Source organism: Coregonus clupeaformis, chromosome 21 (assembly GCF_020615455.1).
Source record: "Coregonus clupeaformis isolate EN_2021a chromosome 21, ASM2061545v1, whole genome shotgun sequence".
Classification (NCBI taxonomy): Eukaryota; Metazoa; Chordata; class Actinopteri; order Salmoniformes; family Salmonidae; genus Coregonus; species Coregonus clupeaformis.
In genome coordinates, this window is record NC_059212.1 from 48,485,387 (window position 1) to 48,512,886 (window position 27,500).

Sequence of the window (27,500 nt, forward strand, 5' to 3'; positions counted from 1 at the left end):
TAATGTTGCTGGACCCCAGGAGGAGTAGATGGTGCTTTGGCAGAACTAATGGGGATCCATAATAAACCCCAGGAAGAGTAGCTGCTGCCTTGGCAGGAACTAATGGGGATCCATAATAAACCCCAGGAAGAGTAGCTGCTGCCTTGGCAGGAACTAAAGGGGATTCTTAAAAACCCCAGGAAGAGTAGCTGCTGCCTTGGCAGGAACTAAAGGGGATTCTTAATAAATACAAATATAAATATACCACGTCTAAGGGCTGTTCTTTGCACGATGCAATGCGGAGTGCCTGGATACAGCCCTTAGCCGTGGTATATTGGCCACCACAAAACCCGGAGGTGCCTTACTGCTAAAACAAACTGGATACCTGTCACGCCCTGACTCAGGGGACTCGTATATGTTGAGTCAGGGTGTGTATATTCTTTGTTATGTAGTATTTTCTATGTTTAGATCTAGTATGTGTAGATCTATGTTGGCCGGGGTGGTTCCCAATCAGAGGCAGCTGTAGCTCGTTGTCTCTGATTGGGGACCATACTTAGGCAGCCGATTGGCACTATTGAGTTGTGGGATCTTGTTCCTTGTAAGGTGTGTTGTGTGTTCTACCTTGGACGTCACGTTTCGTTTCGGTTGTTCGTTTTGTCGTTGTGTTTAATAGTTAATAAACATGTACGTATATCACGCTGTGCCTTGGTCTGACCCGTCATTAAACGAACGTGACATTACCAACGTAATTAGAGTAGTACAAATATTATTTTTGTCATACTCTTGGTATACGGTCTGATATACCACTACTGTCAGCCAATCAGCATTCAAGGCTCGAACCAGCCAGTTTATAATTGTAAATAAAGTATTACTTGAAATAGCACATTCATAATTTATACTGTACAGCTGAAGTCTGAAGTTTACATACACATGAGCCAAATACATTTAAACTCAGTTTTTCACAATTCCTGACATTTAATCCTAGTAAAAATTCCCTGTCTTAGGTCAGTTAGGATCACCACTTTATTTTAAGAATGTGAAAAGTCAGAATAATGGTAGAGAGAATTATTTATTTCAGCTTTTATTTATTTCATCACATTCCCAGTGGGTCAGAAGTTTACATACACTCAATTAGTATTTGGTAGCATTGCCTTTAAATAGTTTAACTTGGGTCAAACTTTTTGGGTATCCTTCCACAAGCTTCCCACAATAAGTTGGGTGAATTTTGGCCCATTCCTCCTGACAGAGCTGGTGTAACTGAGTCAGGTTTGTAGGCCTCCTTGCTCGCACACGCTTTTTCTGTTCTGCCCACACATTTTCTATAGGATTGAGGTCAGGGCTTTGTGATGGCCACTCCAATACCTTGACTTTGTTGTACTTAAGCCATTTTGCCACAACTTTGGAAGTATGCTTGGGGTCATTGTCCATTTGGAAGACCCATTTGCGACCAAGCTTTACCTTCCTGACTGATGTCTTGAGATGTTGCTTCAATATATCCACATCAATTTCCTTCCTCATCATGCCATCTGTTTTGTGAAGTGCACCAGTCCCTTCTGCAGCAAAGCACCCCTACAGCATGATGCTGCCACCCCCGTGCTTCACGGTTGGGATGGTGTTCTTCGGCTTGCAAGCGACCCCCTTTTTCCACCAAACATAACGATGGTCATTATGGCCAAACAGTTCTATTTTTGTTTCATCAGACCAGAGGACATTTCTCCAAAAAGTACGATCTTTGTCCCCATGTGCAGTTGCAAACCGTAGTCTGGCTTTTTTATGGTGGTTTTGGAGCAGTGGCTTCTTCCTTGCTGAGCGGCCTTTCAGGTTATGTCGATATAGGACTCGTTTTACTGTGGATATAGATACCTTTGTACCTGTTTCCTCCAGCATCTTCACAAGGTCCTTTGCTGTTGTTCTGGGATTAATTTGCACTTTTCGCACCAAAGTACGTTCATCTCTAGGAGACAGAACGCGTCTCCTTCCTGAGCGGTATGACGGCTGCCTGGTCCCATGGTGTTTATACTTGCGTACTATTGTTTGTACAGATGAACGTGGTACCTTCAGACGTTTAGAAATTGCTCCCAAGGATGAACCAGACTTGTGGAGGTCTACCATTTTTTTATGAGGTCTTGGCTGATTTGTTTTGATTTCCCCATGATGTCAAGCAAAGAGGCACTGAGTTTGAAGGTAGGCCTTGAAATACAGCCACAGTTTCACCTCCACATGACTCAAATGATGTCAATTAGCCTATCAGAAGTTTCTAAAGCCATGACATCATTTTCTGGAATTTTCCAAGCTGTTTAAAGGCACAGTCAACTTAGTGTATGTAAACTTCTGACCCACTGGAATTGTGATACAGTGAATTATAAGTGAAATAATCTGTCTGTAAACAACTGTTGGAAAAATGACTTGTGTCATGCACAAAGTAGATGTCCTAACCGACTTGCCAAAACTATAGTTTGTTAACAAGAAATGTGTGGAGTGGTTGAAAAACGAGTTTTAATGACTCCAACCTAAGTGTATGTAAACTTCCGACTTCAACTGTATATCCTATGTTTATTACTATTACTACCGTGTAATTACCTGTTAATTTGTACTATTATTGATATAGATGAATGTACTGCAGTGTTGAGGGAGCTAGCACGTAGGCATTTCACTGCACCTTTTATACCTGCTGTAAACTGTGTACGTGACGAATACGATATGATTTGAAGCTCAATCACGCGTGGCTAAAAGATTTTGAAAGAAAACAATTAAGCAAAAAGACATGAGAACCCTGGGGGTTGTTGTGTGGTAACTCCTGGCTACGGATTCAGACGAGGCTGCCCCTCCTCCTTGCTCGGGCAGGCTTCGGCTTTCGTCGTCACCGGAGTACTAGCTGCTACCGATCTATGTTTCTGTGTTCTACTTGTTTTTGACTTCATTGTACACACCTGGTTCCCATTATGTCTATGATTTGTTCCCTATTTAACCCTCTGGCTCCCACTGTGTTGTGTGCGTGTTTGGTGATATCGACTGGTGAGCGGGATTGTCCTCCCTGCGTGGAGTTTATGTTCATTTGTTATTTACGAGTAAAGTACGTTGTCTACTAGCTCTGTGTCCTGCGCCTGACTCCGTCCTACCGCTACACACTGACGCCTGACAGACTGTTCTAAAGCCCGACGCAAAGCAGAGGGAAACAGGCCTTAGGAGGGCTTTTATAAAATAATTTACAAAAAAACATGTATTTAAAAAAAATAATGAATTACATGTTTTCATAAAAATATATATTTTTAATGAGTAAATTTGTTTTGTTTTATCCTTTCACCAGAAAGTATAGTCTGGACAAAAGCCAGTAGTTATTTATGAGATTCTGAAGTTGCTAGCCAAACGGGCTGGTCGTCCATTCTATTGGTATGGTTGCTATGTGACTGGTCGTCCATTCTATTGGTATGGTTGCTATGTGACTGGTCGTCCATTCTATTGGTATGGTTGCTATGTGACTGGTCGTCCATTCTATTGGTATGGTTGCTATGTGACTGGTCGTCCATTCTATTGGTATGGTTGCTATGTGACTGGTCGTCCATTCTATTGGTATGGTTGCTATGTGACTGGTCGTCCATTCTATTGGTATGGTTGCTATGTGACTGGTCGTCCATTCTATTGGTATGGTTGCTATGTGACTGGTCGTCCATTCTATTGGTATGGTTGCTATGTGACTGGTCGTCCATTCTATTGGTATGGTTGCTATCCAAACGGGCTGGTCGTCCATTCTATTGGTATGGTTGCTATCCAAATGGACTGGTCGTCCATTCTATTGGTATGGTTGCTATGTGACTGGTCGTCCATTCTATTGGTATGGTTGCTATGTGACTGGTCGTCCATTCTATTGGTATGGTTGCTATGTGACTGGTCGTCCATTCTATTGGTATGGTTGCTATGTGACTGGTCGTCCATTCTATTGGTATGGTTGCTATGTGACTGGTCGTCCATTCTATTGGTATGGTTGCTATGTGACTGGTCGTCCATTCTATTGGTATGGTTGCTATCCAAATGGACTGGTCGTCTGTTATAAGCAAAAAAGGTTGCTATGGAGGCTAGTTACTTCTCCTCTGCTAGCTAGCCAACTAAAGCTAAAACACGATCACATCAAGCAGCTGAAATGACAGCATATTATGTGCATTTTAGTTTGTTTTACCTTCGTTTCCTCTTTACGATGAATTGGCCTGGCTCAGAGAAGCTGTCAGGTTCATCACGTTTATATGCATGGCACGGTGGAGATACATTTATTTTTATTTTTATAATGCAACATTGTTGCACAGGTCAGAGAGGCAGACAGCAAGGTTTAGACAAACCCCAACTGTTGCAAACCAATTTGCTGTGCTAGAAGCATGGGGGAAATAATGTCTAGACACTTTTCTTCAGGGGAGATTAAGTTTATGAAATGCCTGGCTGGGTTGTGGGACAGTGGATGCTCATTGATAATTAAAATGGAACCGTTAACAGATATTGCTCAGGGATTGTCGTGAATAAACTCCCTGCTATCAATACTAACTGTAAGTCGCTCTGGATAAGAGCGTCTGCTAAATGACTAAAATGTAAATGTAAATTCAGGATCCAAATAACCTGTTTTATAAATACTAGTGGAATCCCAGGTCTGCTTTAGCATGACCAGAGACAACCTCATCGTGCACACTGACAGTCTTAAACAGTCCACATTATCTTCTATGTGCCATTCAGATCCAATCGTCTTCCTCAGAGCGTAGCGAGAACAGACCAGACCAGACAGACAGCGGCTGGGCCCCAAATGGTACCCTACTTTAAGTAGTGCACTATCATATGGTGTCATTTGGGACGGGCCAAGGCAGCGCATGTTGTTGTCTCCAAACATAAGGTCAAAGTAAATGGAAAGCGTGTTGAAATGCCGACTTGTTAAAGGCTACTAGGACTTGCTCTCTCATCGATTTGGGATACATGAAGAGGGAGGGAGGGAGGGAGGGAGAGAGGGGAGGGAGGGAGGTACGGAGAGAGGGGGAGGGAGGTAGGTACGAGAGAGGGGGAGGGAGGGAGGGAGGGAGGGAGGGAGGGAGGAGGGAGGGAGGAGGGGGAGGGAGGGAGGTAGCAACAGTCCTGCTATCTCAACCAGACTGAAACTGTGTAGACAACTGGAGAGCTGGATGGATGGATGGATGGATGGATGGATGGATGGATGGATGGATGGATGGATGGATGGATGGATGGATGGATGGATGGATGGATAGGAGGAGAGCTGTTATTAGGATCCTATAACTACTCTCTCCTGTAATGGACATTAGGACAGATACCATGTGTCTCTCAGTCCAGACAGATACCATGGGTCTCTCAGTCCAGACAGATACCATGGGTCTCTCAGTCCAGACAGATACCATGGGTCTCTCAGTCCAGACAGATACCATGGGTCTCTCAGTCCAGACAGATACCATGTGTCTCTCAGTCCAGACAGATACCATGTGTCTCTCAGTCCAGACAGATACCATGTGTCTCTCAGTCCAGACAGATACCATGGGTCTCTCAGTCCAGACAGATACCATGTGTCTCTCAGTCCAGACAGATACCATGTGTCTCTCAGTCCAGACAGATACCATGGGTCTCTCAGTCCAGACAGATACCATGTGTCTCTCAGTCCAGACAGATACCATGTGTCTCTCAGTCCAGACAGATACCATGGGTCTCTCAGTCCAGACAGATACCATGGGTCTCTCAGTCCAGACAGATACCATGGGTCTCTCAGTCCAGACAGATACCATGGGTCTCTCAGTCCAGACAGATACCATGTGTCTCTCAGTCCAGACAGATACCATGTGTCTCTCAGTCCAGACAGATACCATGGGTCTCTCAGTCCAGACAGATACCATGGGTCTCTCAGTCCAGACAGATACCATGTGTCTCTCAGTCCAGACAGATACCATGTGTCTCTCAGTCCAGACAGATACCATGGGTCTCTCAGTCCAGACAGATACCATGGGTCTCTCAGTCCAGACAGATACCATGTGTCTCTCAGTCCAGACAGATACCATGTGTAGGCTATTTACAGAGGATGTAAACAACAAGCCAGTCACCTATATCCTCCATCTCTGCTCCCACACTGCCACAAACAGACCCTGTCACATCCTCCTAGCATTTGAGTGACCGAAGCCTCCTCTGTCACGTGGCTGCTGTTCTGTCTGTTTTACACGTCCTCTGTCCTCTATTATCTCTGTCTGTTTCACACGTCCTCTGTCCTCTATTATCTCTGTCTGTTTTACACGTCCTCTGTCCTCTATTATCTCTGTCTGTTTTACACGTCCTCTGTCCTCTATTATCTCTGTCTGTTTTACACGTCCTCTGTCCTCTATTATCTCGGTCTGTTTTACACGTCCTCTGTCCTCTATTATCTCTGTCTGTTTTACACGTCCTCTGTCCTCTATTATCTCTGTCTGTTTTACACGTCCTCTGTCCTCTATTATCTCTGTCTGTTTTACACGTCCTCTGTCCTCTATTATCTCTGTCTGTTTTACACACGTCCTCTGTCCTCTATTATCTCTGTCTGTTTTACACGTCCTCTGTCCTCTATGGCGTCATAGCTGACGCAGGCCAGCAGGGTGGATATCACGACTGTGTGTGTGTCTGAGTCAGGGCAGGGTACGGTAGGATATCTCTGTCATAGCTGACTCATGGTAACAAGAAATAAAATCAGATAGCCTTGGAACTTTGGTCTTAGAACAGTAGAAGGGACATTGTTGTTTAGGGTGATATGACTACAGGACTGTCATGTGATCTGGGCCAGGTCAGGTCAGGGTATTATATAGTATGTCCAAGGAGTCAGTAAGTCCCTGCTCTGGCAGTATAGGGACTTTTAGGACTGACAGCGGTGCCTCTACCCTGTCCTAAGGCCTGAGCAGTGACTCATGGATCAGGTCATCAAAGTAAGAGGACACACAATGAACAACAACAATAACAAGACGACAGCGACATTGTTACAGAAGTACAGCAAGAGGGACAGCTCATTTCCTGAAAGTGATGGTTGTACCAGTGAGACCTGCAGTATGTACACTACACGTGGTCAGATTGATTGTACTCACTCGTGACTTCTCCTCTAGTCTTGTCATCATGACTATAGTGTGCGCCCTCTGCTCCCACACCATCCTCCAGAAGTCGCTGAGGGTTTCGGGAAGCGGGCCCTGCGTAGCAATGTAGGCGTTCTGTTTCCTGTATCCATCTATGTAGTTGGCGTTGATGTAGTCACTACCAGGAACAGCTGAGGGAGAGGGCATGGATGGAGGGGAGAGGGTATGGATGGAGGGGAGAGGGCATAGAGGGAGGGGAGAGGGTATGGAGGGAGGGGAGAGGGTATGGAGGGAGGGGAGAGGGTATGGAGGGAGGGGAGAGGGTATGGAGGGAGAGGAGAGGTATGGAGGAGGGAGGGGCATGGAGGGAGGGGAGAGGGCATGGAGGGAGGGGAGAGGGTATGGAGGGAGGGGAGAGGGTATGGAGGGAGGGGAGAGGGTATGGAGGGAGGGGAGAGGGTATGGAGGGAGGGGAGAGGGCATGGAGGGAGGGGAGAGGGCATGGAGGGAGGGGAGAGGGTATGGAGGGAGGGGAGAGGGCATGGAGGGAGGAGGGTATGGAGGGAGGGAGGGTTTGGAGGAGGGAGGAGAGAGCATGGAGGAGGGGAGAGGGTATGGAGGGAGGGGAGAGGGCATGGAGGGAGGAGAGGGTATGGAGGGGAGTGGAGAGGGTATGGAGGGAGGGGAGAGGGCATGGAGGGAGGGGAGAGGGCATGGAGGGAGGGGAGAGCATGGAGGGAGGGAGAGGGTAGTGGAGGGAGGGGAGAGGGTATGGAGGGAGTGGAGAGGGTATGGAGGGAGGGGAGAGGGCATGGAGGGAGGGGAGAGGGCATGGAGGGAGTGGAGAGGGTATGGAGGGAGGGAGGGTATGGAGGAGGGAGGGTTTGGAGGGGGAGGAGAAGGCATGGAGGGAGTGGAGAGGGCATGGAGGGAGGGGAGAGGTATGGAGGGAGGGGAGAGGGGCATGGAGGGCGGGAGGGGAGAGGGTATGGAGGGAGGGAGAGGGTATGGAGGGAGGGAGAGGGCATGGAGGGAGTGGAGAGGGTATGGAGGAGGGGAGAGGGCATGGAGGGAGTGGAGAGGGCATGGAGGGAGGGGAAAAGGCATGGAGGGAGGGGAGAGGGCATGGAGGGAGTGGAGAGGGTATGGAGGGAGGGAGAGGGCATGGAGGGAAGTGGAGAGGGCATGGAGGGAGGGGAGAAGGCATGGAGGGAGGGGAGAGGGCATGGAGGGAGTGGAGAGGGGCATGGAGGGAGGGAGAGGGTATGGAGGGCGGGAGGGTATGGAGGGAGGGGGAGAGGGTATGGAGGAGGGAGAGGGCATGGAGGAAGGGGAGAGGGCATGGAGGGCGGGAGGAGAGGGTATGGAGGAAGGGGAGAGGTATGGAGGGAGGGGAGAGGGCATGGAGGGAGGGAGGGGTATGGAGGGAGTGGAGAGGGCATGGAGGGAGGGGAGAGGGCATGGAGGGAGGGAGAGGGCATGGAGGCGGGAGGAGAGGGTATGGAGGGAGGGAGAGGGATGGAGGGAGGGGAGAGGGTATGGAGGGAGGGGAGAGGGTATGGTGGAGGGGAGAGGATATGGAGGGAGGGAGGGTTTGGAGGGAGGGAGAGAGCATGGAGGGCGGGAGGGGAGAGGTATGGAGGGAGGGAGAGGAGTATGGAGGGGAGAGGGCATGGAGGGAGGGGAGAGGGTATGGAGGGAGGGGAGAGGGTATGGAGGGAGGGGAGAGGGCATGGAGGGAGGGGAGAGGGTATGGAGGGAGGAGAGGGTATGGAGGGAGGGGAGAGGGCATGGAGGGAGGAGGGCATAGAGGAGGGGAGAGGGTATGGTGGGAGGGGAGAGGGTATGGAGGGAGGGAGATATGGAGGGAGGGAGAGGGTATGGAGGAGGGAGAGGGTATGGTGGGAGGGGAGAGGGTATGGAGGAGGGAGAGGGTATGGATGGAGGGGAGAGGCATAGAGGAGGGGAGAGGGCATGGAGGGAGGGAGAGGGTATGGAGGGAGGGAGAGGGCATGGAGGGAGGGGAGAGGGCATGGAGGGAGTGGAGAGGGTATGGAGGGAGGGGAGAGGGCATGGAGGGAGGGGAGAGGGTATGGTGGGAGGGGAGAGGGTATGGAGGGAGGGGAGAGGGCATGGAGGGAGTGGAGAGGGTATGGAGGGAGGGGAGAGGGCATGGAGGGAGGGAGAGGTATGGTGGGAGGGGAGAGGGTATGGAGGGAGGGGAGAGGGTATGGAGGGAGGGAGGGTATGGAGGGAGGGAGGGTTTGGAGGGAGGGAGAAGGCATGGAGGGAGGGAGAGGGCATGGAGGGAGTGGAGAGGGCATGGAGGGAGGAGAGGGCATGGAGGGAGGGAGAGGGTATGGAGGGAGGGGAGAGGGTACGGAGGGAGGGAGAGGGTATGGAGGAGGGAGAGGGTATGGAGGGCGGGAGGGGAGAGGGTATGGAGGAGGGGAGAGGTATGGAGGAGGGAGAGGGTATGGTGGGAGGGAGAGGGTATGGAGGGAGGGAGAGGGTATGGTGGGAGGGAGAGGTATGGAGGGAGGGGAGAGGGTATGGAGGGAGGGAAGGGAGAGGGTATGGAGGGAGGGAGAGGGTATGGAGGGAGGGAGGGAGAGGGTATGGGGGAGGGAGGGAGAGGGTATGGAGGAGGGGAGAGGGTATGGAGGGAGGGAGGGAGAGGGTATGGAGGGAGGGAGAGGGTATGGAGGGAGGGAGGGAGAGGGTATGGAGGGAGGGAGGGAGAGGGTATGGAGGAGGGGAGAGGGCATGGAGGCGGGAGGGAGAGGGTATGGAGGGAGGGAGAGGGTATGGAGGGAGGGGAGAGGTATGAGGGCGGGAGGGAGAGGGTATGGAGGGAGGGGAGAGGGTATGGAGGGAGGGAGAGGGCATGGAGGAGGGGAGAGGGTATGGAGGGAGGAGGGAGAGGGTATGGAGGGAAGGGAGAGGGTATGGAGGGAGGGGAGAGGGCATGGAGGGAGGGAGAGGGTATGGAGGGCGGGAGGGAGAGGGTATGGAGGGAGGGAGAGGGTATGGAGGGAGGGGAGAGGGTATGGAGGGAGGGGAGAGGGTATGGTGGGAGGGGAGAGGATATGGAGGGAGGGAGGGTTTTGGAGGGAGGGAGAGGGTATGGAGGCGAGGGAGAGGGTATGGAGGGAGGGGAGAGGGTATGGAGGGCGGGAGGAGAGGGTATGGAGGGAGGGAGAGGGTATGGAGGGCGGAGGGGAGAGGGTATGGAGGGAGGGGAGAAGGCATGGAGGGAGTGGAGAGGGTATGGAGGGAGGGGAGAGGGTATGGAGGGAGGGGAGAGGGTATGGAGGGAGGGAGGGGAGAGGGTATGGAGGGGAGAGGGTATGGAGGGAGGGAGAGGGCATGGAGGAGGGAGAGGGTATGGAGGGAGGGGAGAGGGTATGGAGGGAGGAGGGGAGAGGGTATGGAGGGAGGGAGAGGGTATGGAGGGAGAGGAGAGGGCATGGAGGGAGGGAGAGGAGAAGGCATGGAGGGAGGGAGAGGAGAAGGCATGGAGGGCGGGAGGGGAGAGGGCATGGAGGGAGGGAGAGGAGAAGGCATGGAGGGCGGGAGGGGAGAGGGCATGGAGGGAGGGAGAGGAGAAGGCATGGAGGGAGGGAGAGGAGAAGGCATGGAGGGAGGGAGAGGAGAAGGCATGGAGGGAGGGAGAGGAGAGGGTATGGGGAGGGAGGGAGGGAGAGGGTATGGAGGGAGGGGAGAGGGCATAAGGGAGATATGACGAGGGGAGAGGTATGGAGGGAGGGAGAGGGTATGGAGGGCGGAGGGAGAGGGTATGGAGGGAGGGGAGAGGGTATGGAGGCGGGAGGAGAGGGGTATGGAGGGAGGAGAGGGTATGGAGGGAGGAGAGGGCATGGAGGAGTGGAGAGGGTATGGAGGGAGGGGAGAGGGTATGGAGGAGGAGGGAGGGAGAGGGAATGGAGGGAGGGAGGGGTATGGAGGAGAGGAGAGGGCATGGAGGGAGGGAGAGGAGAAGGCATGGAGGGAGGGAGAGAGAAGGCATGGAGGGCGGGAGGGAGAGGGGCATGGAGGGAGGGAGAGGAGAAGGCATGGAGGGCGGGAGGGGAGAGGGCATGGAGGGAGGGAGAGGAGAAGGCATGGAGTGAGGGAGAGGAGAAGGCATGGAGGGAGGGAGAGGAGAAGGCATGGAGGGAGGGAGAGGAGAGGGTATGGAGGGAGGGAGGGGAGAGGGTATGGAGGGAGGGAGAGGAGAAGGCATGGAGGGAGGAGGGAGAGAGGGCATGGAGGCGGGAGAGGAGAAGGTATGGAGGGCGGAGGGGAGAGGGTATGGAGGGAGGGAGAGGAGAAGGCATGGAGGGAGGGAGAGGAGAAGGTATGAGGGAGGGAGGGAGAGGGTATGGAGGGAGGGAGAGGAGAAGGCATGGAGGGCGGGAGAGGAGAAGGCATGGAGGGAGGGAGAGGAGAAGGCATGGAGGGAGGGAGAGGAGAAGGTATGGAGGGAGGGAGGGGAGAGGGTATGGAGGGAGGGAGAGGAGAAGGCATGGAGGGCGGAGAGGAGAAGGCATGGAGGGCGGAGAGGAGAAGGTATGGAGGGCGGGAGGGGAGAGGGTATGGAGGGAGGAGAGGAGAAGGCATGGAGGGCGGGAGAGGAGAAGGCATGGAGGGAGGGAGAGGAGAAGGTATGGAGGGAGGGAGGGGAGAGGGTATGGAGGGAGGGAGGGGAGAGGGTATGGAGGGAGGGAGAGGAGAAGGCATGGAGGGAGGGAGGGGAGAGGGCATGGAGGGCGGGAGAGGAGAAGGTATGGAGAACGGGAGGGGAGAGGGTATGGAGGGAGGGAGAGGAGAAGGCATGGAGGGAGGGAGAGGAGAAGGTATGGAGGGAGGGAGGGGAGAGGGTATGGAGGGAGGGAGAGGAGAAGGCATGGAGGGCGGGAGAGGAGAAGGCATGGAGGGAGGGAGAGGAGAAGGCATGGAGGGAGGGAGAGGAGAAGGTATGGAGGGAGGGAGGGGAGAGGGTATGGAGGGAGGGAGAGGAGAAGGCATGGAGGGCGGGAGAGGAGAAGGCATGGAGGGAGGGAGAGGAGAAGGTATGGAGGGAGGGAGGGGAGAGGGTATGGAGGGAGGGAGAGGAGAAGGCATGGAGGGCATGAGATACAGAATAATAGAGATAAAGAATTTCCAGAGAGCCAGGTCTCAATTCACCAAGCTTGAAACACAGTATTTACCTTGTATTACTGGTGTGAATGAAGGATGATATATTCTACAGCTGTCTGAGTCTGAAAAGTGTATTGAGAAGTTAAAAACGAAGCTGAGGAGCTACTCACCATCGACAGACGTCAGGACGACTCTGGAGTGGTCGTATGCTATGACGTTAGCATAACGGTTCTTTGGTTTGTTCACCTCCATGTTGGAATTCTCCCAGGTGAACTGCTGAGCAGGATCTATGGACTGATGGAGAGAAGGGAGAAAGAGGAGAGAGAAGGGTGGAGGGAGGGAGTGAGAGGGAGGGAGGGAGAGGGAGGGAGGGAGGGAGGGAGGGAGAGAAATGAGAGAAATCAAGATCGAGAGAGATAGAGATGGACAGAGAAAGAGAGATCGAGATGGACAGAGAAAGAGAGATCGAGACGGACAGAGAGAGAGAGAGAGATCGAGATGGACAGAGAAAGAGAGATCGAGATGGACAGAGAAAGAGAGATCGAGACGGACAGAGAGAGAGAGAGAGATCGAGATGGACAGAGAAAGAGAGATCGAGATGGACAGAGAAAGAGAGATCGAGACGGACAGAGAGAGAGAGAGATCGAGATGGACAGAGAAAGAGAGATCGAGATGGACAGAGAAAGAGAGATCGAGACGGACAGAGAGAGAGAGATCGAGATGGACAGAGAAAGAGAGATCGAGATGTACAGAGAGAGAGAGAGATCGAGACGGACAGAGAAAGAGAGATCGAGATGGACAGAGAAAGAGAGATCGAGACGGACAGAGAGAGAGAGAGATCGAGACGGACAGAGAAAGAGAGATCGAGATGGACAGAGAGAGAGAGGGAAAGAGACATTAAATCCTCAGGCTATCACAGAGGGTTAAATAAATAAACGCTTTACATGCAGTCAAGCTACAGGTTCCTCAGCCACTCCCCTGGGGGCGGCCATATTGAATTACTACCGCTGCTAACTTCTCAGTAAGTAAAAATAAATAAATAAATACACTTCAAAGTAATCACATGCAGATATCACAGCTAATGGCCATCTGACTTCTTTAACCTTCCCTCTCTCTCTCGCCCTTTTTCTCTGTCTCTATCTCCCCTTTCCCTCCCTCTCTCTCTCCTCCCACCCCCCCCCTATTGATCTCTGGGTGACACAGCGACAGCCTCTTTCCCCCCCGACGCTCCTCGCCGCTCGATAATGTCACACAGTCGCTTGTTGTTGTGCATTGATCCAACAGGCTCACACCGGCACCACGTCCATCAATCACCCAGCCTTTCACCTTCCTTTCGACCCAGGGTAGGACCTACTGCATCAGTCCATTAGGCTGCATTTAAGCTGTGTGTGTGTGTGTGTGTGTGTGTGTGTGTGTGTGTGTGGTTTGTCTTACCATAAAGACCAGTCAATTGCCCTCACATAGTTGAATTACCAATTAGGCCACGTTTAAGTGAACCAGAGACATTACCACGACGACTAATATATGGTTAATTTCTAGCTTCCGATACCTGTTACTCCCAATGGAGGGTTTTTCTAGGTAGTGGTTGCAATATTAGCTCGAACAAAGTGATACATATTTCATGTCAATAGAGTTTGCCAAATCGGACCGAGCTTCCTCCAGGAGATTCTAATTTAGAGGAATAATTCAGGAATAATTATTAAAATATTCTGGGAATAGCTTTACTACTCAGCAGAAGGTACAAGCTGATTCCTGGAGAGTTTACATTTACATTTAAGTTATTTAGCAGACGCTCTTATCCAGAGCGACTTACAGTTAAGTGAGTGCATACATTTTTCATACCGTTGGCAACCATAGAAGTGTCTCTGACAGAATCAGGATATGGGTCTTTCAAAAAAATAATGGGGCCAATGTGTGACATTGGGATCAACATTTCAAAATGGTTTGAAACTAAAATATAAAGGATTTTCATGCAGTTCCACATGTGTACTTAAGAGGAATATATGCAAATTAATGCTTAATATATGATATAACTACAACTTCCACTGCCATAAATGCAAGTACAGAAAAGTCATGTTTTATGTCACATGATTTTGGACAAATCTGTCAAGACCCCAACCATGATAAAGGGTTAAACACAACTCATGAATTTTATTGATTATAGCTATGATCCCCCTTATATCTTCATGTATTGGCATTAAACAAATATTATTATCAATGATTTATCAACAGCTGTAACAAGTTGTCCAGTGTAGGAAATTCTCACTGGTATCCTAGTTTAGAGAAAGAAGCATATGCGTCCTCTGTAGCTCAGCTGGTAGAGCACGGTGCTTGTAACACCAAGGTAGTGGGTTCGATCCCCGGGACCACCCATACACAAAAAAATGTATGCACGCATGACTGTAAGTCGCTTTGGATAAAAGCGTCTGCTAAATGGCATATTATTATTATTATTATTATTATTATTCCCAGAAACCCTAGACCCACTCCAATTTGCATACCACCTCAACAGATCTACAGATGACGCAATCTCTTGGACTACAGGAAAAGAAGGCCCGAGCACGCCCCCATTCTCATCGACGGGGCTGTAGTGGAGCAGGTCGAGAGCTTCAAGTTCCTTGGTGTCCACTTCACCAACAAACTATCATGGTCCACACACACCAAGACAGTCGTGAAGAGGGCACGACAATGTCTATTCCCCCTCAGGAGCCTGAAAATATTTGGCATGGGTCCTCAGATCCTCAAAAGGTTCTACAACTGCACCATCGAGAGCATCCTGACTGGCTGCATCACCGCCTGGTATGGCAACTGCTCGGCATCCGACTGCAAGGCGCTACAGAGGGTAGTGCGTACGGCCCAGTACATCACTTATAAGTAAGTATTTCACAGGAAGGTCTACACCTGTTGTATTGTGACAAATAAAATGGCACCATCAGCTGCACACTTTCTACTCTGTCTCCTCCCATTCTAATGTGTATTCTGTAATACTGGGTCCATTCTGATGTGTATACTGTAATACTGGGTCCATTAAGATGTGTATACTGTAATACTGGGTCCATTCTGATGTGTTTTTTGTAATACTGGGTCCATTCTAATGTGTTTTTTGTAATACTGGGTCCATTCTAATGTGTATTCTGTAATACTGGGTCCATTCTGATGTGTATTCTGTAATACTGGGTCCATTCTGATGTGTATACTGTAATACTGGGTCCATTCTAATGTGTTTTTTGTAATACTGGGTCCATTCTAATGTGTATTCTGTAATACTGGGTCCATTCTGATGTGTATTCTGTAATACTGGGTCCATTCTGATGTGTATACTGTAATACTGGGTCCATTCTAATGTGTATTCTGTAATACTGGGTCCATTCTGATGTGTATACTGTAATACTGGGTCCATTCTAATGTGTTTTTTGTAATACTGGGTCCATTCTAATGTGTATTCTGTAATACTGGGTCCATTCTAATGAAGGCAATTTAAACCATTTCCTTTTCCTCAGAGGAAGATATGAAGAAATGTTCCACTGAAACAAAGTTCCACATCAACTTCCTCCTCCATAGTAAACAAAGCTAGTCTGTTACGGAGCAGAGGCATAAACAACCCTGTAGTGAGAGATAATTTACATGGGGGGGGGGGGCACTGATGAGCACCACCACACAGCCAACTTGTCTGTCAGCCGCCTACCTGCCTGCCTGTTCGTTAAGGAACATTTAATTTGCAGTTAAAACATGTCATGGACGTTCAACAGATTTGAGAAGACAGCGAAAAGCGGGCATGCTAGACTGACAACTTCTGGTAAACAAAAGAGAAAGTGCTATGCCAGTACAACTCTCTCTGACATGCTGGAGAGGAGAGGAGAGAGGAGAGGGGAGGAGAGGGGAGGAGATGAGAGGGGAGGAGAGGGGAGGAGATGAGAGAGAGGAGAGGGGAGGAGAGGGGAGAGAGGAGAGGGAAGGAGAGGAGAGAGGAGAGGGGAGGAGAGGGGAGAGAGGAGAGGGGAGGGAAGGAGAGGAGAGAGGAGAGAGGAGGAGAGAGGAGGAGAGGAGAGGAGAGAGAAGAGGGGAGAGGAGGGGAGGAGAGGGGAGGAGATGAGAGGGAGGAGAGGGAGGAGATGAGAGAGAGGAGAGGGGAGGAGAGGGGAGGGAGAGGGAGGAGAGGGGAGGGAGAGGGGAGGAGAGGGGAGGAGATGAGAGAGAGGAGAGGGGAGGAGAGGGAGGAGAGAGGAGAGAGGAGAGGGGAGGAGAGGAGAGGGAGAGGGGAGGAGAGGGGAGGAGATGAGAGAGAGGAGAGGGGAGGAGAGGGGAGGGGAGAGGGGAGGAGAGGGAGGGAGAGGAGAGGAGAGGGGAGGAGAGGGGAGGAGATGAGAGAGAGGAGAGGGGAGGAGAGGGGAGGGGAGAGGGGAGGGGAGAGGGGAGGAGAGGGAGGAGATGAGAGAGAGGAGAGGGGAGGAGAGGGGAGGAGAGAGGAGAGAGGAGAGGGGAGGAGAGAGGAGAGAGGAGAGGGAGGAGAGAGGGAGAGAGGAGAGGGAAGGAGAGGAGAGAGGAGAGGGGAGGAGAGGGAGAGAGGAGAGGGAGGAAGGAGAGGAGAGAGGAGAGAGGAGGAGAGAGGAGGAGAGGAGAGGAGAGAGAAGAGGGGAGAGGTGAGGAGACGGGAGGAGAAGGGAGGAGAGGGGATGAGAGGGCAGAGGTGAGGAGAGGGGAGAGGAGAGGAGAGAGGAGGAGAGGAGAGGTGAGGAGAGGGGAGAGGAGAGGGGAGGAGAGGGGAGAGGAAGGTAAGAGGGGAGGAGAGGGGAGAGGAGAGGAGAGAGGAGGAGAAGGGAGAGGAGAGGATAGAGGGGAGGAGAGAGGAGGAGGGGGAGGAGAGGAGAGGGGAGGAGGGGGGAGAGGAGAGGAGAGAGGAGGAGAGGGGAGGAGAGGAGAGGTGAGAGGAGAGGGGAGGAGAGGGGAGAGGAAGGGGAGGAGAGGGGAGAGGAGGAGAGGGGAGGAGAAGGGAGAGGAGAGGATAGAGGGGAGGAGAGAGGAGGAGGGGGAGGAGAGGAGAGGGGAGGAGAGGAGAGGAGAGGAGAAGGGAGAGGAGAAGGGAGAGGAGAGAGGAGGAGAGGTGAGGAGAGGGGAGAGCGTTCAATGCAGATAGTGATAGAGCTATAAGTGCAGGCAGATCTCTTCCACAGGGAGAAAAAAGCCTGTCTGGCTGAGATGGAAGCTGTGTAGCTAGACTTTGTGATTGACATACTATGCTCATTATAGCAAGAGTACTGTACCCTGGACGAGGCAAGCATCAAGCCTGCCAACCATCCCCACAGTCCTATACTGCTATACCTGGGAATCAGCCAGCTACAACTATAGATAGACAGAGTACAGAGAGGTTCAATTCTAACAGACATCTTCCATATTGGCACCAAGAGACATCCATTCCACTAAGAATACAAACTAGAATTGTATTGTTGATGAATGTTAGGAGGATAGTTGGCCTAACTCTGTCCATTTAGGATTCTGAGTCAGCCAACATCAGCTATTCTACCTACTGGTACCGGCCCGGTGTGGGTATCAGCCAGCCCAAACCATCTAGAACCATCCAAAACCTGTCTAGGCAAAAGTAATGCACTATTGATGCAGTATTCGTTTGTCTCTAGAAGACTCTCCCATGCGTGATGGGGGAACCGGCCGGCAGACAGCACCAGGATAGGAACTGCCAGTGCCTGTCCAGACTGTGCCCTCAGGGGGAGGGAAGTGTACAACCGGAACAGCCAGGGCCTGTCCAGACTATGTACCCAGGGAGAGAGTAGTGCACAGCGGGAACAGCCGGGCGAACGTGACAAACCGTCCGAGTGGCGCCACGCTGCTACCACACTGTCTCCCCTGGCATCGCCGTGCACGCACACACACACACACACACACACACACACACACACACACACACACACACACACACACACACACACACACACACACACACACACACACACACTCCATCTGTGCCACCAGGCAGGGGGTCTTCCCCTGACTAGAGGAACTGAGGGGACAGACAGGACTGACTTGAGACCGCCTCCCAAAATGGCACCCTATTCCCTATGTAGTGCACTACTTTGATCAGGGTCCATAGTGCTCTATAGGGAATAGGGTGCCATTTGGGATGCGTCCTGAATCACACTGTCACTTCCCTTCTTTCCCTCTCTATTCCCCTGTCTCCATCCCAGTCCCACATGCAACTAACCTCCCGTTCTCCCTACAGGCTTTCCTATCTGAAAAATATGCCACTTTAAATGCAAATGTCTAAATCTCCTCTTTCTTTCATTTTGTTGGCGTGAGACACCGACGACCAATAATTCCTCACTGAGTTTCATAGGAGAGACTGACATAGGAGAAACGGACATTCTTCTGGGAGAATTAAGACTCGTTCTAGCGTTCAGGTGAATGGGTAGCTCACAGCCTGTGGGCTATTATGATAAACCACTACAGGTAGCTGAATTGGTGTCCAAGGCTGAGGCGTCCAACTTACCTCGTACTCCTGTGAGAAGCGCAGGCCGTCGTTGGCCTTCAGCCTCTCTATGTGGTCCGCCAGATCACACACAGTGATGGGAGGGTGCTCTCTCATTCCTGATGAGAGAGGAGAGGAAGCAGGGAGGAAAAAGAGAGACAGAAGAGTTAGACACCGCTGTGAGAAAACCTAACCATACACACACACTGGTTCAACCACAGGGATGGATGAGACTGCCAGTGGGACCATGGGAGTGCATCGTGTTCAACAATGCATGAAGACAGAGAGAGACAGAGAGAGGAGAGGAGAGAGAGAAAGGAGAGAGACAGAGAGAGAGAGAGAGAGAGAGAGAGAGAGAGAGAGAGAGAGAGAGAGAGAGAGACGAGACAGAGAGAGAGACAGAGAGAGAGACAGAGAGAGACGAGACAGAGAGAGAGACAGAGAGACAGAGAGAGACGAGACAGAGAGAGAGACAGAGAGAGAGAGAGAGAGAGCGAGAGAGAGAGAGAGAGAGAGAGAGACAGAGAGAGACGAGACAGAGGGGGCGGGGAGAGAGACAGAGAGAGACGAGACAGAGAGAGAGACAGAGAGAGAGAGAGAGAGAGAGAGAGAGAGAGAGAGAGAGAGAGGGAGAGAGGGAGAGAGAGACGAGACGGAGAGAGAGACAGAGAGAGAGACTGAGAGAGACGAGACAGAGAGAGAGAGAGAGAGAGAGAGAGAGCGAGAGAGAGAGAGAGAGACAGAGAGAGAGACAGAGAGAGAGACAGAGAGAGAGACAGAGAGAGACGAGACAGAGGGGGCGGGGAGAGAGAGACAGAGAGACAGAGAGAGACGAGACAGAGAGAGACAGAGAGAGACGAGACAGAGAGAGAGACAGAGAGAGAGAGAGAGACAGAGAGAGACGAGACAGAGAGAGAGACAGAGAGAGAGAGAGACAGAGAGAGAGACAGAGAGAGGAGACAGAGAGAGAGACAGAGAGAGGAGACAGAGAGAGAGAGAGAGAGAGAGAGAGAGAGAGAGAGAGAGAGAGAGAGAGAGAGAGAGAGAGAGAGAGAGAGAGAGACAGAGAGAGAGACAGAGAGAGGAGACAGAGAGAGAGACAGAGAGAGGAGACAGAGAGAGAGAGAGAGAGAGAGCAGGCTGGATAGAGAGAGAGCTGGGAGCTGACACAGGTCTGTGACATCGTCATGCTGGGTGGGGCAGAGAGAGGCGTGGCCATGAGGCAGTGATAACATCACATCATGAGTGACTGGAGCTGAGCGTGCTCCGTGTGGAAGCAGGAAACAGACATGTCCCTGACCTCACAACACTACTGTAAATTGGTGGAAACAGACATGTCCCTGACCTCACAACACTACTGTAAATTGGTGGCAGTGGTGGGATCCAGTGGCAACCAGAATCTCCAAAGGTACATCTGAAATGACACCCTATACCCTATAAAGTGTACTACTTCTGGCCAGAGCACAGCTATTCCCTAGTTTGGTCAAAGGTAGTGCAATATATAGTCCCCTGTAGCTCAGTTGGTAGAGCATGGCGCTTGCAACGCCAGGGTTGTGGGTTCGTTTCCCACGGGGGGGCCAGTATGAAAATGTATGCACTCACTAACTGTAAGTGGCTCTGGATAAGAGCGTCTGCTAAATGACTAAAGTGTAAATGTAATGTGATGTACTGGGCTGTCCGCACAACCGTTTGTAGCGGTGCTATTGTCGTACCAGGAAGTGATGCAGCCAGTCAAAATGGTCTAGGCTTTATTATGAAGGGCTGTTCTGTAAACCTCCCCCTGGTCTAGGCTTTATTATGAAGGGCTGTTCTGTAAACCTCCCCCTGGTCTAGGCTTTATTACGAAGGGCTGTTCTGTAAACCTCCCCCTGGTCTAGGCTTTATTATGAAGGGCTGTTCTGTAAACCTCCCCCTGGTCTAGGCTTTATTATGAAGGGCTGTTCTGTAAACCTCCCCCTGGTCTAGGCTTTATTATGAAGGGCTGTTCTGTAAACCTCCCCCTGGTCTAGGCTTTATTACGAAGGGCTGTTCTGTAAACCTCCCCCTGGTCTAGGCTTTATTATGAAGGGCTGTTCTGTAAACCTCCCCCTGGTCTAGGCTTTATTACGAAGGGCTGTTTTGTAAACCTCCCCCTGGTCTAGGCTTTATTATGAAGGGCTGTTCTGTAAACCTCCCCCTGGTCTAGGCTTTATTACGAAGGGCTGTTCTGTAAACCTCCCCCTGGTCTAGGCTTTATTACGAAGGGCTGTTCTATAAACCTCCCCCTGGTCTAGGCTTTATTTTGAAGGGCTGTTCTGTAAACCTCCCCCTGGTCTAGGCTTTATTATGAAGGGCTGTTCTGTAAACCTCCCCCTGGTCTAGGCTTTATTACGAAGGGCTGTTCTGTAAACCTCCCCCTGGTCTAGGCTTTATTATGAAGGGCTGTTCTGTAAACCTCCCCCTGGTCTAGGCTTTATTATGAAGGGCTGTTCTGTAAACCTCCCCCTGGTCTAGGCTTTATTACGAAGGGCTTTTCTGTAAACCTCCCCCTGGTCTAGGCTTTATTATGAAGGGCACTAAATAGAGAATAAGTAGTATTTTTAGTAGTATTTAGTAGTATTTAAGTAGTATTTAGTAGTATTTAGTAGTATTTAAGTAGTATTTTAGTAGTATTTAGTAGCAGTACACGTCTCTGTTGGTGGCAGTGGTGGGATCCAGACAGAAAAACAGCCAGAACTTCCTTCAAGTCTCAACAGATCAGTCACACTGCCACTTCGCTATAACTCTAAACTCTCCGTCGGTCACCAGCAAACTTATTTCCACTTCCCACAATAGATGTCCTTACAGTGGTGGCAGGCTTTAATCCTAGTAAGGGAGGGGGGAAAAACACGCCCTGAAAACACCCCCCATGGTGCTCTAGGGCTGCGTCCCTAATGGCAACCTATTCCCTTTATAGTGCACTACTTTTGACCAGGGCCCCATAAGTATCTGGTCAAAAATAGTGCACTATATAGGGAATAGGATGCCATTAGGGACGCAGCCCTAGCTTCCTCATCGCGGGCTATTGGATGATTTATGGCTAATCTACCGACACAAATTCCCCGCGCCTCTGAACTTGGCAAGGTTCCCTCTGCACTTAAATGGATTTCTGGATTTTCTGCTAACTTGCCCTGATGCGTCACACATTCCCACTGTAAAGGACGCACGTGGTCGTCTCTCCGAAGCTCCGAGAGACACGTAAAACGTCAGAATGTGTCCTAAACCACACTGCTGTGTGGAGACTACACACTATATCAAGTAATCAGGGGTTAAAGAGCCCTAACCGTTCCAAGTACACATACTATATTAAGTACTGTATATACCGGTTCAAAGAAGAAGATGTACTTTATTGTCGATTGTCTCAGAGACACTGAAATGTGTATTTTTCCTAACACCAACTGTGTTCCGAGATAAATAAATAGTACCGTACCGTTAATACCATACGTCAATTATACACAGTTAAAAAGGTACGCCTACCAGTATGTTACATTAACCATTAACCATTTACATTTTACATTTTTTAGTCATTTAGCAGACGCTCTTATCCAGAGCGACTTACAGTTAGCGAGTTCATACATGTTTCATGAGTGTCATTCCCAGCTTCATGATTACCAGGTAGAGCTGGGCCTCGGATGGTACCAGCTTCATGATTACCAGGTAGAGCTGGGCCTCGGATGGTACCAGCTTCATATGATTACCAGGTAGAGCTGGGCCTCGGATGGTACCAGCTTCATATGATTACCAGGTAGAGCTGGGCCTCGGATGGTACCAGCTTCATATGATTACCAGGTAGAGCTGGGCCTCGGATGGTACCAGCTTCATGATTACCAGGTAGAGCTGGGCCTCGGATGGTACCAGCTTCATATGATTACCAGGTAGAGCTGGGCCCGGATTACCAGCTTCATATGATTACCAGGTAGAGCTGGGCCTCGGATGGTACCAGCTTCATATGATTACCAGGTAGAGCTGGGCCTCGGATGGTACCAGCTTCATGATTACCAGGTAGAGCTGGGCCTCGGATGGTACCAGCTTCATATGATTACCAGGTAGAGCTGGGCCTCGGATGGTACCAGCTTCATATGATTACCAGGTAGAGCTGGGCCTCGGATGGTACCAGCTTCATATGATTACCAGGTAGAGCTGGGCCTCGGATGGTACCAGCTTCATGATTACCAGGTAGAGCTGGGCCTCGGCACTGAGCTCTAATGGGCGCTACACCACTTCAGCAACACCGCACGCTCCTCCCAATATAATGCACTACTTTTTGTCCAGAGTCCTATGAGCAGCTAATGGGCACTACTTAGCGTAGCCGTAACACTCAGCGCTAACGTGGGACGGATGCACTGAGGATGCCTCCCAAACAGCACCCTATTCCCTAAAGTATATAGTGCAATACTTTTGACCAGGGCACATCGTACCAAATTGCACCCTATTCCCTATACAGTGAACTACTTTTGACCAAAGTCCTATGGGGTGCCATTCGGGACACAGGCCGAACCCTAATGGGTGGTACCATAGCTGAATCACTGAACCCTATTGGGCAGCTAACTGCTACCACCGGCCTTCCACACCACAGAAGAACATGGCACCAATTAGACTAATTTAACACTTAGGGAGCTCTGAGACGGGGCTCCACAGCACCTTAGCTTGAGAGTGTGTTTGTGTGATTATGTGTGTAAAGAGTGTGTGTCTGTGTGATTATGTGTGTAAAGAGTGTGTGTCTGTGTGATTATGTGTGTAAAGAGTGTGTGTCTGTGTGATTATGTGTGTAAAGAGTGTGTGTTTGTGTGATTATGTGTGTAAAGAGTGTGTGTTTGTGTGATTATGTGTGTAAAGAGTGTGTGTCTGTGTGATTATGTGTGTAAAGAGTGTGTGTCTGTGTGATTATGTGTGTAAAGAGTGTGTGTCTGTGTGATTATGTGTGTAAAGAGTGTGTGTTTGTGTGATTATGTGTGTAAAGAGTGTGTGTCTGTGTGATTATGTGTGTAAAGAGTGTGTGTTTGTGTGATTATGTGTGTAAAGAGTGTGTGTTTGTGTGATTATGTGTGTAAAGAGTGTGTGTCTGTGTGATTATGTGTGTAAAGAGTGTGTGTCTGTGTGATTATGTGTGTAAAGAGTGTGTGTCTGTGTGATTATGTGTGTAAAGAGTGTGTGTTTGTGTGATTATGTGTGTAAAGAGTGTGTGTTTGTGTGATTATGTGTGTAAAGAGTGTGTGTCTGTGTGATTATGTGTGTAAAGAGTGTGTGTTTGTGTGATTATGTGTGTAAAGAGTGTGTGTTTGTGTGATTATGTGTGTAAAGAGTGTGTGTCTGTGTGATTATGTGTGTAAAGAGTGTGTGTCTGTGTGATTATGTGTGTAAAGAGTGTGTGTCTGTGTGATTATGTGTGTAAAGAGTGTGTGTCTGTGTGATTATGTGTGTAAAGAGTGTGTGTTTGTGTGATTATGTGTGTAAAGAGTGTGTGTTTGTGTGATTATGTGTCTAAAGAGTGTGTGTTTGTGTGATTATGTGTGTAAAGAGTGTGTGTCTGTGTGATTATGTGTGTAAAGAGTGTGTGTTTGTGTGATTATGTGTGTAAAGAGTGTGTGTCTGTGTGATTATGTGTGTAAAGAGTGTGTGTTTGTGTGATTATGTGTGTAAAGAGTGTGTGTTTGTGTGATTATGTGTGTAAAGAGTGTGTGTCTGTGTGATTATGTGTGTAAAGAGTGTGTGTCTGTGTGATTATGTGTGTAAAGAGTGTGTGTCTGTGTGATTATGTGTGTAAAGAGTGTGTGTTTGTGTGATTATGTGTGTAAAGAGTGTGTGTTTGTGTGATTATGTGTGTAAAGAGTGTGTGTATGTGTGATTATGTGTGTAAAGAGTGTGTGTTTGTGTGATTATGTGTGTAAGAGTGTGTGTTTGTGTGATTATGTGTGTAAAGAGTGTGTGTCTGTGTGATTATGTGTGTAAAGAGTGTGTGTTTGTGTGATTATGTGTGTAAAGAGTGTGTGTCTGTGTGATTATGCGTGTAAAGAGTGTGTGTTTGTGTGATTATGTGTGTAAAGAGTGTGTGTTTGTGTGATTATGTGTGTAAAGAGTGTGTGTCTGTGTGATTATGTGTGTAAAGAGTGTGTGTTTGTGTGATTATGTGTGTAAAGAGTGTGTGTTTGTGTGATTATGTGTGTAAAGAGTGTGTGTCTGTGTGATTATGTGTGTAAAGAGTGTGTGTCTGTGTGATTATGTGTGTAAAGAGTGTGTGTTTGTGTGATTATGTGTGTAAAGAGTGTGTGTCTGTGTGATTATGTGTGTAAAGAGTGTGTGTTTGTGTGATTATGTGTGTAAAGAGTGTGTGTTTGTGTGATTATGTGTGTAAAGAGTGTGTGTTTGTGTGATTATGTGTGTAAAGAGTGTGTGTCTGTGTGATTATGTGTGTAAAGAGTGTGTGTCTGTGTGATTATGTGTGTAAAGAGTGTGTGTTTGTGTGATTATGTGTGTAAAGAGTGTGTGTTTGTGTGATTATGTGTGTAAAGAGTGTGTGTATGTGTGATTATGTGTGTAAAGAGTGTGTGTTTGTGTGATTATGTGTGTAAAGAGTGTGTGTCTGTGTGATTATGTGTGTAAAGAGTGTGTGTCTGTGTGATTATGTGTGTAAAGAGTGTGTGTTTGTGTGATTATGTGTGTAAAGAGTGTGTGTCTGTGTGATTATGTGTGTAAAGAGTGTGTGTTTGTGTGATTATGTGTGTAAAGAGTGTGTGTCTGTGTGATTATGTGTGTAAAGAGTGTGTGTTTGTGTGATTATGTGTGTAAAGAGTGTGTGTCTGTGTGAATATGTGTGTAAAGAGTGTGTGTTTGTGTGATTATGTGTGTAAAGAGTGTGTGTTTGTGTGATTATGTGTGTAAAGAGTGTGTGTCTGTGTGATTATGTGTGTAAAGAGTGTGTGTTTGTGTGATTATGTGTGTAAAGAGTGTGTGTTTGTGTGATTATGTGTGTAAAGAGTGTGTGTCTGTGTGATTATGTGTGTAAAGAGTGTGTGTTTGTGTGATTATGTGTGTAAAGAGTGTGTGTTTGTGTGATTATGTGTGTAAAGAGTGTGTGTCTGTGTGATTATGTGTGTAAAGAGTGTGTGTTTGTGTGATTATGTGTGTAAAGAGTGTGTGTCTGTGTGATTATGTGTGTAAAGAGTGTGTGTCTGTGTGATTATGTGTGTAAAGAGTGTGTGTCTGTGTGATTATGTGTGAAAGAGTGTGTGTCTGTGTGATTATGTGTGTAAAGAGTGTGTGTCTGTGTGATTATGTGTGTAAAGAGTGTGTGTTTGTGTGATTATGTGTGTAAAGAGTGTGTGTCTGTGTGATTATGTGTGTAAAGAGTGTGTGTTTGTGTGATTATGTGTGTAAAGAGTGTGTGTCTGTGTGATTATGTGTTAAAGAGTGTGTGTCTGTGTGATTATGTGTGTAAAGAGTGTGTGTCTGTGTGATTATGTGTTAAAGAGTGTGTGTCTGTGTGATTATGTGTGTAAAGAGTGTGTGTTTGTGTGATTATGTGTGTAAAGAGTGTGTGTCTGTGTGATTATGTGTGTAAAGAGTGTGTGTTTGTGTGATTATGTGTGTAAAGAGTGTGTGTCTGTGTGATTATGTGTGTAAAGAGTGTGTGTTTGTGCAATGGAGTGTGTACTGTATGTATAAGTGAGTTATTTTATGGCCATGTTATCACTTAAGCGGAGAGCAAGTTAACATCTATGCCAGTTATATTCTATTTCTACTCAACATAGTGGCTCAGAGAGCGTCTCTCCCAGATGTTACTCCAGTTGCTTTGAGACCAACTTGGGATGGATACAGAGAGACTGAGATGACTTGTCCCCAAAATGGCGCCCTGTTCCCCCATCGTGCTTTAGTCAAAAGTAGTGCACTGTATAGAGAATATGGTACCACTCGGGATGCGCACAACGTTACACGTTTCCCCTCTACCATCTTAGACACTGAGGCTACAAGCTTGCGGGCAGGGATGTCTGTCCATCGTGAAAGCAGTGGGAAGATGGGAGAGGGGGGAGAGAGCGAGTGACTGCATATGACAGTAGGAGAGAGAACAGACTAACTTGGAGTGTTGGGACAGCGCTGAGTACTGGGACCTGTAGAGAGAAGATGGAGGAAGTAATATATAAAAGAAGGAAGGAAGGAATATGAGAGAGAGAGAGAGAGAGAGAGAGAGAGAGAGAGAGAGAGAGAGAGAGAGAGAGAGAGAAAGAAGGCAGCCCAAGGGATCCCCAATACCCTGCTAGAGCCAGGACAGGACAGGAGACATCAGAAAATAGGTTATTAGTGTGTGATCCATCTCAGGAACACTAGTTTTCTTCTGAGGAACGAGCATGCCTCATTGTCTAAAACCAAGAGTTTTAGCTTCTCTTCTCAAATAGCTTCTCTTTTTGTCTTAAAAAAAAAGTCCATCTACACATTAGGACAGTGGGGGGCATCCATAGGGAGTGGACCTACACTACAGGCCGGCCCAGTACCGCACTACTGTAGTTATCTGGCTCATTGGTTCTGAATGGAGCTGCCGTTGGCCTTGGACAGCTGGTGGCAAGTCACAGAGGTACTGGGGGATATCGACTGGATCAGAGAGGACGGGAGGGAGGAAGAGGGATGGAGGGAGGGATCTCTTCTACACTAAGCCTAGCCCTGTTTCATTCCTGAGCAGGGTTCACAGGGGGTTAGTTTGTGTGTGTGTGTGTGTGTGTGTCGTGTGTCGTGTAATAACCTCAGAGAGCGAGGGAGTGACGGAGGGATGACATTTCCTCTCAGCTTCATTGTTCTCTCTACCTCTCACCTTGGCATCAGACACCAACATTCAT

The 27,500-nt window shown here is 49.2% G+C and overlaps 1 protein-coding gene across 3 annotated transcripts in view; it reads right to left on the reverse strand.

Moving 5' to 3' along the window:
- The window catches only part of LOC121535393 (receptor-type tyrosine-protein phosphatase F), a 419,130-nt gene that overhangs the window by 35,764 nt on the left and 355,866 nt on the right, over positions 1-27,500 (reverse strand). For 2 of the 3 annotated variants that reach the window (XM_045205949.1, XM_045205948.1), the window contains 3 exons: positions 18,679-18,776; positions 12,350-12,473; positions 7,056-7,231 (listed from right to left, as the gene is read on the reverse strand). In XM_045205949.1, the coding sequence (XP_045061884.1) occupies positions 7,056-7,231; positions 12,350-12,473; positions 18,679-18,776 (398 nt within the window). Of the gene's footprint in view, positions 1-7,055; positions 7,232-12,349; positions 12,474-18,678; positions 18,777-26,747; positions 26,781-27,500 lie in introns of all 3 variants that reach the window. The other variant, XM_045205947.1, reaches the window with a different exon arrangement.